General features: G+C 45.2%; 1 protein-coding gene across 13 annotated transcripts in view; it reads left to right on the top strand.

Moving 5' to 3' along the window:
* The window catches only part of CAMK2G (calcium/calmodulin dependent protein kinase II gamma), a 112085-nt gene extending 96422 nt beyond the window's left edge, over positions 1 to 15663 (top strand). For 2 of the 13 annotated variants that reach the window (XM_065746516.1, XM_065746504.1), the window contains 9 exons: positions 196 to 264; positions 1824 to 1868; positions 2523 to 2571; positions 4559 to 4672; positions 6192 to 6317; positions 8752 to 8827; positions 9230 to 9324; positions 10388 to 10633; positions 12923 to 15663. In XM_065746516.1, coding sequence (XP_065602588.1) covers positions 196 to 264; positions 1824 to 1868; positions 2523 to 2571; positions 4559 to 4672; positions 6192 to 6317; positions 8752 to 8827; positions 9230 to 9324; positions 10388 to 10620 — 807 coding nt within the window. In that variant the 3' untranslated portion in view covers positions 10621 to 10633; positions 12923 to 15663. The remainder of the gene's footprint in view (positions 1 to 195; positions 265 to 1823; positions 1869 to 2522; positions 2572 to 4558; positions 4673 to 6191; positions 6318 to 8751; positions 8828 to 9229; positions 9325 to 10387; positions 10634 to 12922) is intronic. The other 11 variants (XM_065746506.1, XM_065746508.1, XM_065746510.1 and 8 more) reach the window with 8 other exon arrangements.
* Positions 15664 to 18239: the final 2576 nt, after the last annotated feature.

Raw genomic sequence — 18239 nt, 5'->3', positions numbered from 1 at the left:
CCTTGCAGCATCAGTTGCCTGTGAGGTAAGGATGATGTCCAGCAGCCTGGGCAGCACTCTTTCTTCCTTCCTCTTCTTGACTGAGATGGTGGGGTGGGGTGGGTCTGAGGACATGGTTGGAGTTGAAGCAATGCTGTTTTTTTTCTTGCTGTCCTTGCCCAGCAGGAGAACTAAAAACATGTTTTTCTGTCTCAGCCACAGAGCAACAACAAAACCAGTATAGTAAGCACTGCAAAAGAAACACCCCCAGTGCAGACGTCCATGGTATCTTCCCCAACCGCTTTTTTTTCCTGTTTGGTTTATTTTTGACTCTGTCCTCTCTCCTTCTCTCCTTCCCCCACCCCGAGTGCTGCTTGTGCTGCTGTTTCAGCTTGTGTTTTGGCTTTGTTCTGTCTGCATCCCTGTGCTGCTGTGGGTACTGGTCACAGCCTCACAGGCTTTGGGGTGGGGGGGCTGAGCAGAGCTATGGTGAGAGACGTGGGGGTTGCAGCTTGCCTGAACTTCCTCTTGTGCCATCCCTGTGTAGTTCTGTGTCCCGTTCAGCTGGTCCTGCTAGCTTTGGGGAGGCTGGTTTGGAAGAAGAGTGGGCAGCTTTATTCACTTATCAACATCTAGAGGATTGAAGACAGACTTCAGGATACCACAGGAAAAAAAAAGGGTCTTCAGAGGAGGCCTCAGGTGGCCTGTTTGGCCTACTCAGTTGTGTGCTTGATCCTCTGCAGCTAGCTGGCTTGCTGAGCTGGCATTTTCTGTTTGACAGGCTGTGTACAGCAGACTTCACAGGGCGCCCTTTGTGCAGTTAATGGCACAGCACTGTGTGCTCTCCTCAGCACACTGGGAGATCAAACAGCAGTGAAATGAGTGGTAGATGTGTGGTGAGTGTACATCGCTGCACTGACACAGTCCTTTGCTGAGCCACCCTGCCAGAGTGATGGCAGCTGGAGGAAATGGTGCAGGATCCTAAAGCCATGTCCTGGTAATGAAGGGATGAACGGAGCTAGTTAGCAACTATAGGCCTGTAGCTGCTCTTTGTTGTGTGTCACTGGAAAGTTGGATTTGGCAATTTTTTGGAGGGTGAAATGGTGAAATTTGATGTTCTCCTTATTTGTTAAAGGGCAAAGAGTTCTTGGGACACTTCATAATTTTCTGCTCTCCCTTCACTGGCTCTGTTCGTTATGGTTTTGATACTGAAGGAACCTTTCTAAATTATTTATTATAATGATTATTGAAATTGGATCCCACCTTAGAGACTTGTACATAAACAAGCCTTTTTTTGCAGCCCAGTTCCCTTAGCAGTTCCTGAGGAAAGGCATTGGTGTGGTCTGGCTTATTCTTTTTTAATAAGGAAATTATGAATGTCCCTTTTTAAGGATAGGACACCTGACATGCTTTCCCAAAACCTAGGAGACAAAGGCCCCAGCCCAGTATTACCTTTTTCTACCTTCATCTGCCCTCTGAATCATTTTCCAGTGGGGACACTGCTGAGGAGTCATTACCTGATGAACAGCCATAGGCTGGCTGTTGTGCTGTGCTCTGGCAGTTGTCCCAGCCTTCTTCTCTGGAGGCAAATTGGGGTTTAGGGGTAATGGCAGGGAGTGCTGGGGGCTTTGTCTCCTTGTGACTGTAGCTTTTAGTACAGTGTCTCTCTTCCTGCACAGAAGGTTTCCAGAAGTGTTTGCGCGTGCACGCAAGCACATGTGTGCTGTTTGGAGTTTGTGGTTTGATTTTTATGTCAGTCACCTTTTCTCCACTTGCTGGGGAGTGAAAGCAAATGAGAGAATGTGTGGGAGCCGGAGTTTAATGATTCTTCCATCCTTTCCTAGGAGCCTCAAACAACTGTTGTCCATAATGCTACAGATGGCATAAAGGTAAGGGATGGGAGTGTTGCCAGAGAAACTTCTCTCTGACATTCCCACCTTTGTGTGTCTGAGTTCAGTTTCTGCCTTTCTGGTGTTCAGTTTGTAGCGTGTTCCTGAATACAGCTGGCAGAAGACTGGGAGGGTTGTGTCACGTGGATGTAGATCTCTTTAGAAGAGCCTGAGTAGGGGCAGCAGTTCAAATATCATCATCTCTTTTCCACAGTGGTGCGTAACAACCACGTTTAGGTGGGGTGGATGAGAAGGTACAGGTGCTCATGCATTCATTTCTTCTGAAAAGGGAGACCTGTTCCTTTGAGAAAGGCTAAGGAAGGGCTCCTATGCTCTTGTGGCTATTCTTCTTCCAAAAAGAAGCAACTCCCGTTTGATCTCACTTGACGGAGTTTGGCTACTTCTGTTCTTATAAAAATTCTGTGTGGATGGCTTGAACTTGCTTCTACATGCAAAAATTTAGCAGCGATGCTATCAAGTTTTGCTTAATATTTGGCCTGCTTTCATCCAAATCTTTGCTATGTCATCCTGGCCCTGCCACCTTTGCCTATGTGTTTATGCTTTCCCTACCTTCCTTTACAAAATAAGTAAAAATCAAATTATTTACTACCTCCTGACTGCTAATGCCTGGTAATGCTCTGTTCTGCCATGCAGGGTTCTACAGAGAGCTGTAACACCACAACTGAAGATGAGGATCTGAAAGGTAGGTGTTCTGCCTGTAACATCTAATACAGTTAAATGCAGGCAGGGGTTCCTGGAGATTTGTTCATTGCATTGAACTATCTTTCTGTATTTCTTTGTGACTCAGTTCATAAACTTGCAATGATATTGCCGTTCCTGTCACAGAGGGACAGTATGCTGGGGAACCGGTTGACTTGGCCTCTGTGATATACAAACGCTTTTTGTCCTGAGCTAATTTGTTTTTGTCTCAGATTTAGAGGTCTTTGCTTGCAAATTTCATAATCTGTTCATCTCCAGTCCATTTCTAGGCATGTTAAATCTCTGCTAGTCTCTCAAGGTTTGGAGTCTGTGCTTTTTATGATTCCCTGCAGGTTACAGGGAGTTGAAACCTCTCTGTTGCTCACTTGTGAAAGAAGCAGCCTCCCTTCTTTCCTCCTTCTGGGAATCTTTTTAGTGGTGTGCACACACCTTTCCCTCCTCTTCGAGTCTGTCTATTTTTGCTTCAAAGACAAAGATGATAGCCTGTTGTCTGAACTGAAGTGATTTCTCATGTCCCTGGCAGAAGGAGAGACTAAGAAGAGATTTCATGCCTTTCAGTGACCACGTCATAAATATTCTGTGCTTGTAAAGCTCTCTAGGTGAAGGAGCTCTGGGTCCCTTATCTGCTACTGTTGTTCTAGCAGCCTGTACTTTTCCTGACCTCTGTGAAGAGGGAAGAGAGGAAGGTTTTCCTGAATGAGCAGGTTCCGTTTGGGTGGATGCAGTTGGCAGATATGGTATTAGTTTGCATTTTGAGGCAGAGGCATCCTCGTTCTCCCTGTAGTCAATCAGAGTTGCATATCCAGGGAAAAATCAATGCTGGCCCTGTGGTGTAGCAGCAATGTCACCTCAGTCAGCTGGGCTAGTTCCTGCTGCTTTTCCTGCAGCTTGTCACAAGCTGCTGTCTTCTGTTCTGGGGAGTCACAGGGAGCAGAAATGTGTGCTGGTGGCTGAATGAGCTGTACAATACCAGTTGTTTCAAATGAAACCCAACTTTGTAATAGCGCAGTGTCCTGCCTCACACCTTTTTGCGAAGAGTAGCCTGTGATTTACGAACCTAGCTTTGAGGGAAGAGAACTGGATGTTTTTTCGTAGCATGGTAATGAAACTGGTTTACCTAATCTCTGCTGCATATCTGCCCAGAATAGATACTTGTCCAGAACCTCCTCTCCTTTGGCAGCCTGTGTTCAGGAGTGGTTCCATATTGGAGCCATCTGAGCCAATGGAGTCCTGCTAGACAGGAATACGAATGCTGTGAATAGAGGGGAGTCTAGGTGGGGGAGCAAGGGCAGCTGGCCAGGACTCAATCTACAAAGAATTATGTAGGACTGCATTGCTGCAAATCAAAACAGATTTGGCACAGGTTAGACTATATTATGATCTTAGTAGAAGGGAATATTTGAAAGGCAGTTGGGTGGGAATGAACTTGCACAGTAATGCTTTGTGCTATGGCCAGCTCTATCTGGTAACTTTAGTGCTTCACTTTATAGTGGTATTCCTTTTCCACTCCTGCCCTTCCTCGTTTTAAGCAAAGCAAGCACTCAAGCAAGATTAAATATACCAAAATCTTTGAGGTGGTGGAACTCAGCGTTCTGTGTAGCCATGACTCTAGGAACAGGGAAGAGTTCATGCAATTCTGCTTCTGACCTCTTATTTTCAATAGACACAGGTTATGCAGATCTGTTCTGTGTTGTAGGAGACACTGTGCTACACCAGTGACAGTTGCCTCAGGGCTGTGTTGTTTCCACTGTGGTGGGGCTGAGGGGAGCAGCCCCCCGTGTCTATTTAAATTGCACAGCAGTTCCATGTTGTAAAGCTGTCTTCTTGGCTTTGCCCTGAAGGATACTCCTGCATGTTTTGTGCCAGCATTGTGGTTTCTTTTAATGTTCTCCTATTTCCTTTCTCTTTTTTTTGTTTACTGAACTTGCGTGTTTTGTTTGTGTTTGTGTTTTAATTCCCTGCCATGCTAGCTCCCCCTCTCTCCACCGGGGACGGCAGCTCAGTGCTTGAAGGACGGAGGCACAGTGAGAGCAAAACACAGACTGAGTCCATGCAGTCCCAGCTTTCTCTCTGTTTCTCAGCCAGTAAGTCCAGGGGTGCAGTGCTCCACAGCATCTTTTTCCCACCCCTTCCTCTACCTTTCCCGTTTCTCCTTCCCTAAGAATTTTCCCTTCCTTGACTTCCTTCCAGAATGTTGATTTTTTTTTTCATTTCCAGTACTCTAAAATAAAAAGAAATCATCTCCCTTCCTGCAAAATACCCTCTTCACACTCTGAAAAATTCCAAACCTTTCTCTCCCCCTTTGAAAAGACAGAACCTCATCTTGGCCAATTCCATTCCCTTGCTTCCATCTAGGTGAGATGTGGACTTCTTGGGAGATACGCTGCCTCTCGGGGTCTCCTTGGGGGAGTCCCTGCACATCTGTTTTCTGTTCTGTAGGCGGGCCAGCAGAGCAGTTCTGCTGCGGGGTGCACAAGGCTAAGTTCAGTCTCCCTTGGCATGAGCTTGGGAGCCCCCTGGACAGGAGTGATGCTCCGGAAGCACAGAGTGAATTAATAGCAATTGTTGATGCCTGGATCAGTGGTGTTTTTGAAGGGATGTAGCTGCTGGAAGACCCCCCAGCATCCACCATCAGGTGCTCAGAATGAAGATCTGTTGATAGTGTTGGCTCTGGGGGATATCTCTCTGCGGTGCTATATGTTGCACTGTGATGCTCAGTTGCTGGTACCACGGTTGGTCTGTCAGCTGTGGTGCCCTCCTGAACTGGCTGCCCTTGGGAGGAGCCTGTGGCTGAAAAAGCTCTGCACACAGGGTGTGCACAAGCTGGTAGTTTGGAGAAGGATGCAGGTGGTGTTCCCAGCCTCCCTCCTACACCTCACTGGTTGCCTGTTTAACGCTGTGGTGGGAGGAGCCTTGCTGTGAGTCAGGAACACGGCGAGTGTTTGGTGCTGCTCATGTCAGCCTGGGGAGGGAGAACCAGGTGTGCTATCATCTGTTTCCTCCTGCCATCCTTCCATGGTTTCCAGCGCACAGTTAGAGCCAGTTGAATTTAGTTGAAGTCAGTTAGAGCCTCTGTTGAAGTAGCTGTAAGAATGTCACACTGCTAGTTTGCAAGGCACGGTGGGAAGGAAAGGTGTTTTGCCCAGCCGGAATGGAAGGGAAATGATCTCAAGTTTTTTTTTTTCTGCTGTGAAGTGCCCCTTGCTGTTTCTTCACTCCTCCTATCTGCAGGCCCTGCTCAGTGCCCTGGGGAGCACCGCGTCTCCCTGCTCTCCCCCCTCCCCGAGTGAGATTTGCAGTGATGGGGCACTCTGCTGCCTTTCCCTTTGCTTGCACCTCCTACTCACCCTCGTGCTGCTCTGTCCCACCCGGTGTTCCCGCTCACCTCAGGCCACCGCCGACAGCACCGTGGTGCCCGCTGTGCTCCGGGGCCCGAGGTCTCTGCGAGCAGTACCCGCGGCTGAGATAGAGGAGCTCGCTGGGCTGTGCGTGTCTGCGTGCCCTCGGGCTGGGGCTGTGTGTGCGTTTGTACTTCTCTGTTGGTTTTGCTTTCTGGTTTACGTTTGTTTGTTTATTATTGTAATGCTTACATTTGTTTTGCAGCTACACAGTCATGTGAAGAGAAGCTTCATGCCTGGGACAGCCCAGGGCAGACACTGGAGTTAGAGCGTGCTCGGTCGGAGCCCTTGCTAACTCCAGTAGTTCCCTTTGTACTTAACAGTGCACCGTGTAAGTTAGCAGCCGGGTAGCAGTAGTGGAGTAGTGCAACTAATGCTAGTCACCCCCGTCGCGAAGTCCCCCTTCTCTCTCCCGCCTCGGTGCGCGGGGCGGCCCCTCGGGGCACGTGGCTGCTGGGGGCCGGCGGGAGGCACGGCTTCTCGCTGCGGGCGGGGCCGGGCGGGGCCGGGGCGGCGGCGGGGCCCGTTCCGCGCACGGCCGCCCGCAGGCGGCGCTCCCGTTCCGCCGCAGCCGAGGTTGTAGGGAGCGACGGCGGCCGCAAGGGGGCGCCGCGGGGCCGGGCGGGAAGGGGCTCTTCCGCCGCCCCTTGTGCCTCCACGAGAGCTGCCCCGGCAGCGGCGGGCGCCCGCTGCGCGGCTCTCCAGGGGAGCAGGGGGCCGCCTCCTGGCACTCTTTCCTACTGGTGTGTGCTTGCCTCCCTTTGTGCTCTGCTGTTGTGCGAGTTAGGAGGCCCCAGGACTCATTGCAAGCGGCAGGTGTGAATACCTTCCCGCCTGAAATCTTGGGGTTGTGTTCCTCGGAAAGCGTGGCTCGCCCTGTGTGTGTCAGCTCTGGTTTGGGACATGTAGTGAAAGCAAGCAGACGAGCACAGTGTGATGGCATGGACTGGTTGGAGAGCCAGTGGTTGAACCAGTACCAGAACCAGCCATGGACTGGTTGGGCCAATACAGCTGCGTGGCAACTTTTGGGAAGCGGGCGCTGTTCTCTTTGGGATGAGGAGCACACCAAGGCTGTGGCCTGTAGGTTTTGTCACTTGTCCCATGTGGAACCTTTCCCATGGGCCCTGTGCACATCTAGGTGTGCTCTGCATGGGACGGGCAGTGGTGCACAGGCCTGCTTCATAGGGAAACAGTTCCAGATGATAGGCTTTGTAAAAATGTTTTTCCCAATAGACATAGCCTGCTATCCTTTTAATCCATTCCTTGTGTGTCATTTGTTGTTTGGAAATGTATTCAGTCTGAGTAGAAAAACTGTCTCCTTAGCATCATGAACCAACTGTCTCTAACTGGGGTGTTTCTGCACCTAACTCAATAGCATAGTCCTCTTAGTGGATTTCCAGAGTGGATGCAGACACTTTTCATAGCCAACATGATTACAGACTTGTTGCTCTTCCGCTGCTCTTCCATTTCTCTCTCAGTGTTGGACTGATAAAGCACACATGGGTAAAGTTTCAGGGTGGGGGGAATTCAGCCTAGCATCAAACAACTAGAATGAAATTCAGCTTTCCTGACTTGGACATCCAAAGATGGCAGGTTGGACTCAAACACCATGTTCCTACTTGTAGGCACCTCAGGTACCTCAGGTGAGACTTCCAAACGTGCTACCTTCTTTAAGGGCCGGAAGGATAGAAGTCAAGTGACTAGTTCCATGTCAGACACCTGCATTTTAGATGCCTAAGGGCATTTCACTTTCGATAGAAGGAATTATATATTATTTGGTAACAGTATACATGATGATAGAGCATTTTTTGTAATGCTTGTACAGTGTGCAGTATATACTACCTTGTGGGAAACTGTGGGGAAGGCTGAAGAGCTATTGGGTATGCATACAGTCATAGAACTCAAGTTCTGTTATTTAACAGAGCCAAGGCAAACTTTGTCAGTGTTAGGGACTTGTGGTATCGGGGAGGTGATGGAAAACATCAGAGGCATGGGGCCTGGGTAATCAGCTGTTAGGAGACCAAGAGTAGAGAGTGCAGAGGTGCTGACCAGAGAGAGCTTGAATCGGCAGAAGGCTTCTTCACTTGCCCAGTATGCTGAGGTGGGTTAATGACAGTGCTGTCCTAGCACTGAAAAGAATTGCCTGAGGAGCAGAGTGCATATTAGTATATATCTACCTAGGATCTGTTTGTCCAACCCATCCATCCTGCTGCGATTGTCTTTTGAGCTTGTGGAAATCATCCCTACATGTCCCAATTGCTTGTTTGCAGCATTCATAGTAGCTGAGTTATTGGTGATGGTGATGGGCAAGTTGCTGGGAGACTTGTTCCAATTGGTCTGATTTGCTTGGTGGCTGTTTGTGTATGGCTGCTATGGTGATGGGTTTCTACTTCTTAAGCTGCCAGACAGATGGTTCACACTGGCAGGTTTACTAGTCAAAATCCCTGGAAGCGCATAGAGCTGTCATTCAGGAGGCACCTCTGGTGCACGTGATAGGCCTTTCTAGAAGAATTTGAACATTACATCCTTATTTTTTTTTTCTCCCTGCATTATGGGATCACCATTCCCCTATCATACCACCACCCCCCTACTCTCATATGGGTAGCTCTTGTTACTGCATAACTCCAGAATGCAGGGAGCAGGCTATGACCTATGAGATGTAGACTAATGGTGCTCTGCAAATAGCTTGTAGGAAGCACCCACTAGCCTCACATTCCCATTTAAGTCTTATGTGCAGTTAAATTGCTCTTTCTTCTTGTTCACAGTGCGTAAACAAGAAATTATTAAGATAACAGAGCAGCTGATAGAAGCTATCAACAATGGAGACTTTGATGCTTATACGTAAGTATTTAATGGTTAGTGCGTTCATGCTTTTCTGTCAGGTTGTGTGTGAGTTATGTTTTGGCTCCTGGGTATGAGTACGGACCCGCACAGTCAAGGACAGTAAAAAGTGTTCTAAATCATAGCTCCTCATCATTTGTAGTTAGGATATAATAGAGTTATCTGAGAATAACATACAAGTTTGTATACCAGAAACATAGATGCTTGTTCTATGTGAAGTGCTAACTAGCACCAGCCCTATATTGCTACAGTAGTACCCATGGTCCAGGCACTAACTCCTCAGAGTAGTGAAATTGTGATGTGCACACAGGGTTCAAGTCACATACCATGCTAATACTTCATTGTGTATGCAGCCTTCGGGCGCAAATGGAGGCTGTAAGGCTGTGCTACTTTTCTTTGCAGAAAAATCTGTGATCCTGGTTTGACCTCATTTGAACCTGAAGCACTGGGGAACCTGGTTGAAGGAATGGATTTCCATAAGTTTTACTTTGAGAATTGTGAGTGGGTAGATTTGGTAACGCTACCAGCCTTCTCTCTAATCTTCCTTCATTTCACTTTCTGGGAGAAAAATTACTCTTGTTTATTCTGACTATCAGAACTGGCAAGCACTTGGTTGTGCATGGACTGTGATGCATTTATATGAGACAGCATGCTTTCCCTCAAAGCCCTTCAGCAGCAATTGCTATGCTAACTCCCAAATCCTTTCACTGTAGGCATATGATTTTCCTGGTGCAAATTATTTATAAGTGTGGACAACTGGAGCTTTAAAAGTTTGAGGCACTAGATTTGCTACTGATCTGCAATGGAAAAGAATGAATATATTTTCAATGGAAAAAAAATAGAGATAGGTATACTGAATAGTCAAACATGAAAAATAATTGTGCACAAATTACTGATGTGTTAACTTGGAGTTTTCCCTGGGCAGTTTCTGATCTCTAATACCTAATGAACCCCTTGAGTGGATATAAGGGTGACCTTGTCAGCCTGGGACAGAAAGAGTGGATTTACCTCCCTTCCTGTGTGTCTCCACAAGATGAAAACTGAACTGTAATTTGTTTTGAGTGATGAATCAAGGCCTTTAGTATATGAAATTCCAAGTGCTCCAAGTATGCAAAGACTTTGTCTCTCTCAGAAGCCTGTTCTGGAGTGAGTTTTACACTTCTCTGAGACCTGTTCATAGTTACTGCAGACCTAGCTTTTAGATTTCCTGATTATTTACTCTCTTGAAACAACGTTCTCATAATTAAAACGTCATTTCCTGTAAGTGAAGGAACAGCAGCAATGATATTGAGAGTAACAAGTATCCTTTACAGAAATGATAGCAAGGAGAGCAGGGGATTCTAGGCAATAGTAAGGGCTCAGTTCCAAAGCAGAAGGATTGATGCTAGGAAAAAGAATTGGAAAGGCTTGGATTTTTGCCTGGAAAATGACAAGAGCAATTTTTTATTGTATCCCCAAACCAAGCTGGAGGTGAGTAGACTACAAAAAATGGTGGATGGGAGGGAAGTGGTTTCTCTCTCAGTGGTAACATCAAGCTGATGGTTTTGCGTGTTCTGCCAGTACTGTCGAAGAACAGCAAGCCAATACACACCACCATCCTGAACCCCCACGTCCACGTCATCGGTGAAGATGCTGCTTGCATTGCATATATCCGCCTGACACAGTACATTGACGGCCAAGGCCGGCCCCGCACCACGCAGTCCGAGGAGACCCGCGTGTGGCACCGCCGAGATGGCAAGTGGCTGAATGTCCACTACCACTGCTCTGGAGCCCCTGCAGCACCTCTCCAGTGAGGATCACACACAGGTATGAACTATCAGGGAGAGAGCTATCATCCATTCTTGAAAGGATGCTGTGTGGGGAAATTCAGTATCGTACACCTACGCTATTCAGTGGCATTTAGCTGACTGAGAGGGAACCATTTTCAGTCTGTAGGCTAAAAACTTACACTGCTCTGTGGGATCCTCTGTACTGAGGAGGATTATCTGCCACTCCTAACAAACTGGAGTCATGTGCCAGATGGTCACTTCTGAGCATAGCTACCATTGTATCTGTAGTGCTTCCTCAGTTCTGTGCATAGACCACAGTTGACACAGTCTGCCCTGCAGAACAGAGAGGAAGAGTATCTCATGGTGTACACAGGTTTGCTGTTTGTGAGATCTCAGGGATTTGCTTTCCATACTGCAGAGAGGGCTCTTGTTTGGTTGCTGTATCATAGCTGAACAAAGCTAATAAAATCTTGAGCTTTGACAAAAGCAGAGAGGTCAGTTAGCAGGTGCTGAATAATGCCTAGTTCTAACACACCTCCTTTGGTAATGCCAACAGCACAGATGACTAAAGTTATGAGCAATGGAAGGGATAGGCTATCAGACTGAGGGATGAGCTCCAGCATTGAGCACAAGCTGTAAGTGTTGGTATACAACGAGAAGAAGGCAAGATTGGGGGGGGGTGGAAGGAAATGGAAGCAAAAGATCACGTTCATATGATGTACTACTAAACAGTAGTGGAATACCAGGTTTCACAGAGTGTTTTAATACCTTGTCTGTGACAGGGGATGGACAGAGCAAGTTGGCAGTTTGAAGAATATGAATTGCATGCTGGTAATTTCAGACAGCTTTTTTTCATGAGAATGTTGTACTCTAGAGAGCATACTGTTATATCTGTTAGACAATGCCATAAGAACGGAGATCTATTTATATAAATAATAAATATCTATTTACGTAAATACTACTACTGATTTTCTGATTAACAGAAGGTTTTGATGCTGGAAAAAAAAACTCACAGAGGAAAAGAAATATAAACAAGTTAAAATATCACAGGATTTAAAACAGCCCCCAGTTTGCCTGCCACAGTTTAGCACGGGCAGAAACTTTGGTTATAAAATTTGAATTGAAGCAGCAATTTGTTCTTTGCTCTTAGAGGACAGCAGTATGGTTCCATTTACTTTTGAAGAAGGCTTTTTAGGCATTATGGTGTTCGTTGCTGTAGTGGTTTCTCTCTTATTTAGATGTATGTAATCTTTCTGCCTCCTTTCATTGTATGCTGAAGTATATATCGCATTCATTTTTAAAGACCTAAGTATCCTAATCTTAGCAACTTCTTACTAATGATTTTCTATTTAAAAGAAAAACAGAAACAAAAAAAAAAAAAAAAAAAAGGAAAAAAAAAAAACCCTAACAACTCCCGTAGTTGGTAAGGAAGCTTTTTTAAGTGTGATCCTTTGAGAATGAGCCACTCTTGTATAGTTAGTGCTTCTTGTGTACTGCTTAGAACTAAGCTGAGAGCGGTTTTTATTCTTATGTGTTGTGAAGGATTGAACCGTACTGATGGCAATGGAAAGAATATGAACTATCACAGGCAAGTTACAGAGATCACAGATGGAATTTAGAAAGTAACATCCAGTTTGGATGCATTATAAGCAGGGAAGCTTTCAAGAGAGCTGGACGATCAGCTGAATTTTCATGGAGTGAGACCACTAGAAGACTAAAATCTTTGGAGGGAGCAAAAAATAACTTATTTGCATCACTTTTCATCAGAGAGCTGTTGAGGAAGTTTTCTATTATAGACTTAGTCTACTGTGAAGTATCAAAAAAGATGCAGAACAAATTAGGAAATAAAAGACATTACACTGTAGACATTAAGAACATCCAAGGATGTAAATATTGAAGATTTGAAAATAATAATTACTACAGATCTGTTCAAGGCAAAAGCCAGTTGGAAATGAGGCAGAAACTGTTCCTTAGGACATTACTCTGATCTCTCCTTTGGGGAAACTTCTTCAACTCTGTCACACGTCACTGTGAGATAGTAGACCCAGGTCTGCTCCAGTCAAGCAGTTCATTGTAGCAAGCATCTCTTTTTTGTTAGCATACTCAGTCACCTGGAAAGGAAAATGTGTTCCCTCTTGTCTTCTTAGCTCTCCTGATGAGCCCCAGTCTGTTTTAGGAAGGGTTTCTCTTTGCACCAAGTAGTTAGCCTGTAGAAAAACTTGTTTTATTAATTGTGTGCAGCTAACGTTTGGCTTTCTTTCCTTTCATCTTCTGTCCTGTTCTCCCCTTTCCTTTCTGGGTGGATGCTACCTCTTCATGACTGCAGCAACTTGTGGAGATACTCAGCTGGAGGGCAATATCTTCTTAGCAAGCAGCTCTGGAGTGCCTGAGTGACAGCAATGGTCATGTCTGTTTTGACATTAATAAATAAATAAATAAAAATTACAATCAGGCAGCAGCCAAATGCACGAAACCCTGCATGCATCTGATGCTCCAGGCGCTGCCTTTCTGTTGTTTTCCATGGATCCATCGTGTCTGTTTCTGCTGTACGAAGGTGTTTTTAAATCTTAAAAAAAGAAAAAAAAAAGACATGTTGTTTGTATAAAATAATCAAAAGACAGGAGTAATGCTAATTAAATGACAGATTATCCAACGTGCCCCCTCCCCCAGGGCCGAGAAAATGGCAGCAGCTGGAACATCTTTCTGAAATGAAGTGAGGGGGAAAGCAAAAGTGAAGGAGAGAGAGAGAGGGGGAGAGAAAAAAAGAAGGCGGCTTGAGCAGCGGATGGCTGAACTGTGCTCTGCGAAGCCCGGTGGAAGTCAACATCGCATTCAGGCTGAACTGTGACTTCAGTCAGTGAGCGGTGTGGTGTGGAGACCCCAGAGGAGCCAGTGTGAAGACTGGGGCTCGTGGGCGAGGAGGTGCTTCTCTTCGTATTGCCCAGCAGACTGACTTCAGCCTGAGCTTCTTCTTACATTTCTGCACAGCAAGAACGCCGTGGAAAGCTGGTGGCTCGGCTGCTGGATCCCAAAACAGACTTTTATTTTAAAGAAATAAACAAAATGGGATGTTGATTTAAGACTAACGGTGGAAGTAGGGATTAAAGAAAAAGGATTTAAAGGAATATAACTTAGATAGAAGCTTGCTCTTCAGAGATGCAAGTTTTAGGAACAGCCACTACCTGGCTAGACATGAAGGTTTGAAGCCAGCTTATTTAATTTAACAACAATAAAAAAAAGGAAAAAAAATGCATTGCATTAAGAGCAGAGATTTCACAGTAAAGAGGGTATATGTCTGGCATTTTCTATTTTATTTTATTTTTTCCTTTCTAGTAGCATAGTTGGGATCCACAGTGCTGCAGAACACGTGTTCCTTAGGAAGCAGACAAGAAACTTAGTGTTACGTTCTTCATGAAGACTTGCACATACACTCCTATATGAGGCATAAATAGCGTGTGTTTTTTATACTGAAATATATGCACCCATAGAATTAAAGGGGTTACCTGGCCTCCTGTTTGATTTGTTTGATCTCCGATGAAAATAGCAGTGGGAGCCAGCAGCCCCAGCCAGGTGCTTCTCCCCACCTCTATAACCCATCTGATGTTTGTAAGTGTCATGTTTCCTAGTGTTTATTTGGATAATTTTTCTATTTTTTACAGTGATGTTGTAACACAGAAAACTATCAGATCAGAACCTCAAACCGTAGCTGTAGGACTCTGGGCCACCTCTTGATGCTGCCTCTGGGTGTTAGAGGATACCTCATGAAGCAGAGGGGAAAGGGAATTTAGCACATGTGATCTGATGTTTGTCCTTTGGGCCAAGTCATCTTCCTTTCTTTTCTTAGCTGGAAAGGGAGTCCGTTCCTTTATTCATTGCATAGGGAATGTGGAATAGTTTTGTTGATCTTACCAAGAACTGATCCTAGCCCCAAGAAGAAAACTACCTTTCTGGTGGACCCTTTCAGTAACAGAGTTTGTCTTGACCAAGGTGAAGGACAGGCTTACTCATTATTTACAGAATCTGAGATGGGCCTTTACCTGAATTTCTGTCTACTGCTAATCATTTTCCGGATCCCTGAAGGTAACTAACATGATTGCATTGACAGATTATGAAATGTGAGGCAACCTCTGCACAGGCTACGGGACAGAAGAAAGCTCATTTGGAACTTTAATCCTTATTTAATAGAATGTGGAAAATAAAAGCTGTTGCACAAAGTGGGGCTGTCTTCCCTGGATAGCTGTCTGCTCCATGTTTCAGAGAGGTGCTATCCCACACCAGGATTGGATCAGCAAACCTGATAGGAAGGAAAAGACCATGCACGTCTCTCAGGTTTGTCTGAGTAAATACTCTTCTCTTCCTCCCTCTACCACCCCAGGGAGGACTGTGGGGCTTGAACACATAGGGAGCAAACACTAGGTGTTACTATTTCAAAGCATTTTAAAGACAGCACTAAGTCAGTGAGTGAAGTGGAAAATGGAAAAACCTTGATATTTTATTCAGATTTTTTTTTAAGTCATGAGAAAGCAAACAGGAGATTACAATTATGCCATTTAAAAGGATAAATACAAAACATTATGCATGCCTTCTTTAGGTCTGATCTTCCTTGTCTCTTTACCTGATGATTATTAATAAGAAAAAGAAAACCCTCTGTATTAAGTATCTGCATCTTTCAGAGAAAATTTAAGAAGAAAAGAACTCTTGGGTTTTTTGGTTTTGCACAGTCTTGGAGACAAACTCTCTTTTGTTTTCTTTTTGTTTGTTTTGTTTCCTTTTAAGTTAATGAGAACCCTGGCTTGGTATGGCCATTATCAAACACAGCTGTACACCTTTAGCATTCTTAATGTTCTCTTATGGGGCTAATATAAGCATCTATATAATATATATTATAAATATCACATTTTAAACAGGAAATGGAAGGCATTTGATGCAGAATTTTTGCATGATATAGAAATAACTAAAGTTAGCTAGTGTTTGTTTGTTTGGTCTGAATGTTGGTAGAACCTTCATAGCTTTGTTACAATGAAACCTTGAACTGAAGATATTTAATAAAATAACATTTAAACAGTGCCCAGTTTTTGAGTGTCACATTCTTTGTTTAAACCATGGGACTTCTGGGGTAAAAATCATTCCATAAAGTTATTTTGTATTGTCAGTAAATAATGTGATTAGAAGCCATTGCATTTAAAAAGAAAAAGGTAAGTGACACTGTAACTGAAAGAAAAAAAAAAAGTAGTGGCATTAATTAAAACAAAGGGCCAGGACAACCTGTGAAAATGAACTTTATGGCACTTCCCTGATGGGCCAAGGAATGATAGGGAAGTGCTGTTTGTGATCCTGATAGCCTAGCCTAGCTGTGCTGTTACCTTCTTCTTGGTTCATGTTTTCCTCACCAGTATTTCCCTTTTTGTGGGAGAAATGTCTCACCTTTGGGTTTGCCTGATGTAGATGTACCTAACGCAGGCTGCTTGGCAGCCCCTAGGTCTGTTAGTCTTCTAGCCCAGACCTGGCCTCTTCCAGAACCACCTGCTCCAGGGTTTGCAGAGCAGAAGTAGTTTGGGTGTCAGCTGCTGGTTTTGCTCCTCTCAGGCCTATTCCTTTTCCTTTTACTTTGTCCTTTCCCTTTAGTTTCCAGCCTCATGCTGCTCAAGCTGTTCGTGCAAGAGCAGCCAAGTGCTGCTCTATCCCTGCTAGTGCCACGTGCTGCCATAATTTGCCCATTCCTGCCCTGCAGGTGCCAGGGTAGCACTGCCTGCTTGGGTGCAGGCTGCTCTGAGCCCAGGTGGTGGCTGCAGTTCTGTCCCCACAGGTCATGCTGGTGAACCACTGTGGTAGGCAGGGGCTGCCTGGTCTGTCATAGAATGGGAGCTTTGTGCTTTGAAACCCCTCGAAATGCTGTAGGTACGTGGTAAGTCACTTAGTACTGCTTGAGGAGGTGAATACTTTTCCTGCCTGAAGAAGCAGGAGGAAAACTGTCCTTAGTTTGAAAGGAAGTGAGAGTTTTGCAGCCCACTTGAGTGAGGTGAGGCTGTCTGCTCATGGCCAGCAGGTAAGCTCTTGCTGTTGCAGTTAATTTTATCTGGGTGATCTCAGAAGATGTGTTTCAATACAATCCAATATGCAGTAGGAAAAGATACTGTAAAGTTAGTGGTGAATTTCCATGCTTTTTGTAACTCTTTTAACCAGGACAGATTATTTACACATTGATACTGAAAGCAGCACAAGAGGCAGGCTGGTTTTGCGAGGTCCTGCCAGAGCCTAGATTTGACTTTGGTGATCCTTGTGGGTCCCTTCCAACTCAGGATGTTCTGTGATTCTGTCAAGAATACTCCTGCAACATATGCTAGGCTTTTCATGTGTTTTTAAGACATAAGTATATTTATTAAGAAAGATTATGGTATTTAAGTTGCACTGTATATGCCCTCACCTCCCGCAATTGCTCTATTGTCTTGGATGATGGCTTGAAAAAACGTTGCCAATTTGATGCACTCTGTTCAGAGTGGGTTCTTGTGCTGTTTTCATTTGTCTTTCGTTTGTCACAGCAGGGAGTGGGAATGGCTCAGGTCTGCAGCTTGACACCTCTAGCGTTAGAGCCTGAGGCTGCAAAGATGTCATAAACAAGCTTGTTTTCCAGTGTGCCATGCCTGGTTGGAGTTTGCTCATTGTCTTGGATGGCATCTGCCATCTTCCTATCCAGCTCCCCTCTCTTGCAGACTTGTAATTAACGTGGGCTGGTTGTGCTGTGGAGGACCGATGGTAGCTTTTACTTGTGCTCAAAGCAGATGTCCCTTTAAGCCAGGATTGGCCTGCTGTCACTCGCTGGGCTAGTGGAATGCACTTTGGCAGGATGCTGTTGTGCTGTAGTATTCCTGAGAGGGAGAGAGAAGCACAAGCAGAGCTGGACCTCAAGTGTGCATAACGTTCCATTTTATAATGAAAACTATCGCCTTTTCCTCACGTATAACTGGTAATATGGAGAAACGGATGGAGCTTTTGACTAGCAAGCAGGAGGCCTGTGATCTGTTTCTAGTTTTGCTGTGGCTCAGCAGGGAGACTGCAGAGAACCTTGCTGTGTGCTACAGCAATCCCATTCCTACGTGCTGATAACAGGGCTGACCCCTGTGGAAAGCCAAATCACTGACAAGCAGTGATGGAGAGCAGCTGGGTGGTATTGCTGCTACGCTTCACAGGCTGCATTTTTCTTTCTCCTAAGACTATGAAAGGTTTAGGACTGCAGGGTAATGCACCTGGAGTGATTGTTTATTTGAGTTTGGAATGGATTTATTTTAGAGCTGGGAAAGGTGGTCCTTAGGGGTGCTTAAAGTGGCTTGAGTGGAGGATTACGAATCTTTCCCTAGAGATTTGAGTGCCTGAAAATGCTTCACCTGCAGAGTCCTGCCTGCCAGTAAGGAACAGGAATTTACTGGTGTGTAGTATCACAGAACTGTAAGTAATTTCCTTTATGCTTAATTTGTAGAGGGAAAAATAAATTAGTCACATTTGTGTGCTTTTTACAGCAACCTGGCCACAGTGGAAGGATGCAGAAAATTAAGTCCATACAACGTCAGTCTGAGACTTCTTTATGCTGTGGTGGGGTACCCTAAAGGACTCATCGTTACTTACTTCTCTGCTGTGTTTCCTTTTGT

The sequence above is a fragment of the Cyrtonyx montezumae genome, unplaced genomic scaffold (genome assembly GCF_038088225.1).
Source record: "Cyrtonyx montezumae isolate F1298 unplaced genomic scaffold, pur_monq_1.0 scaffold_4, whole genome shotgun sequence".
Classification (NCBI taxonomy): domain Eukaryota; kingdom Metazoa; phylum Chordata; class Aves; order Galliformes; family Odontophoridae; genus Cyrtonyx; species Cyrtonyx montezumae.
The sequence above is the reverse complement of the archived record's forward strand: the minus strand, read 5'-3'. Positions and strand labels throughout refer to the sequence as shown.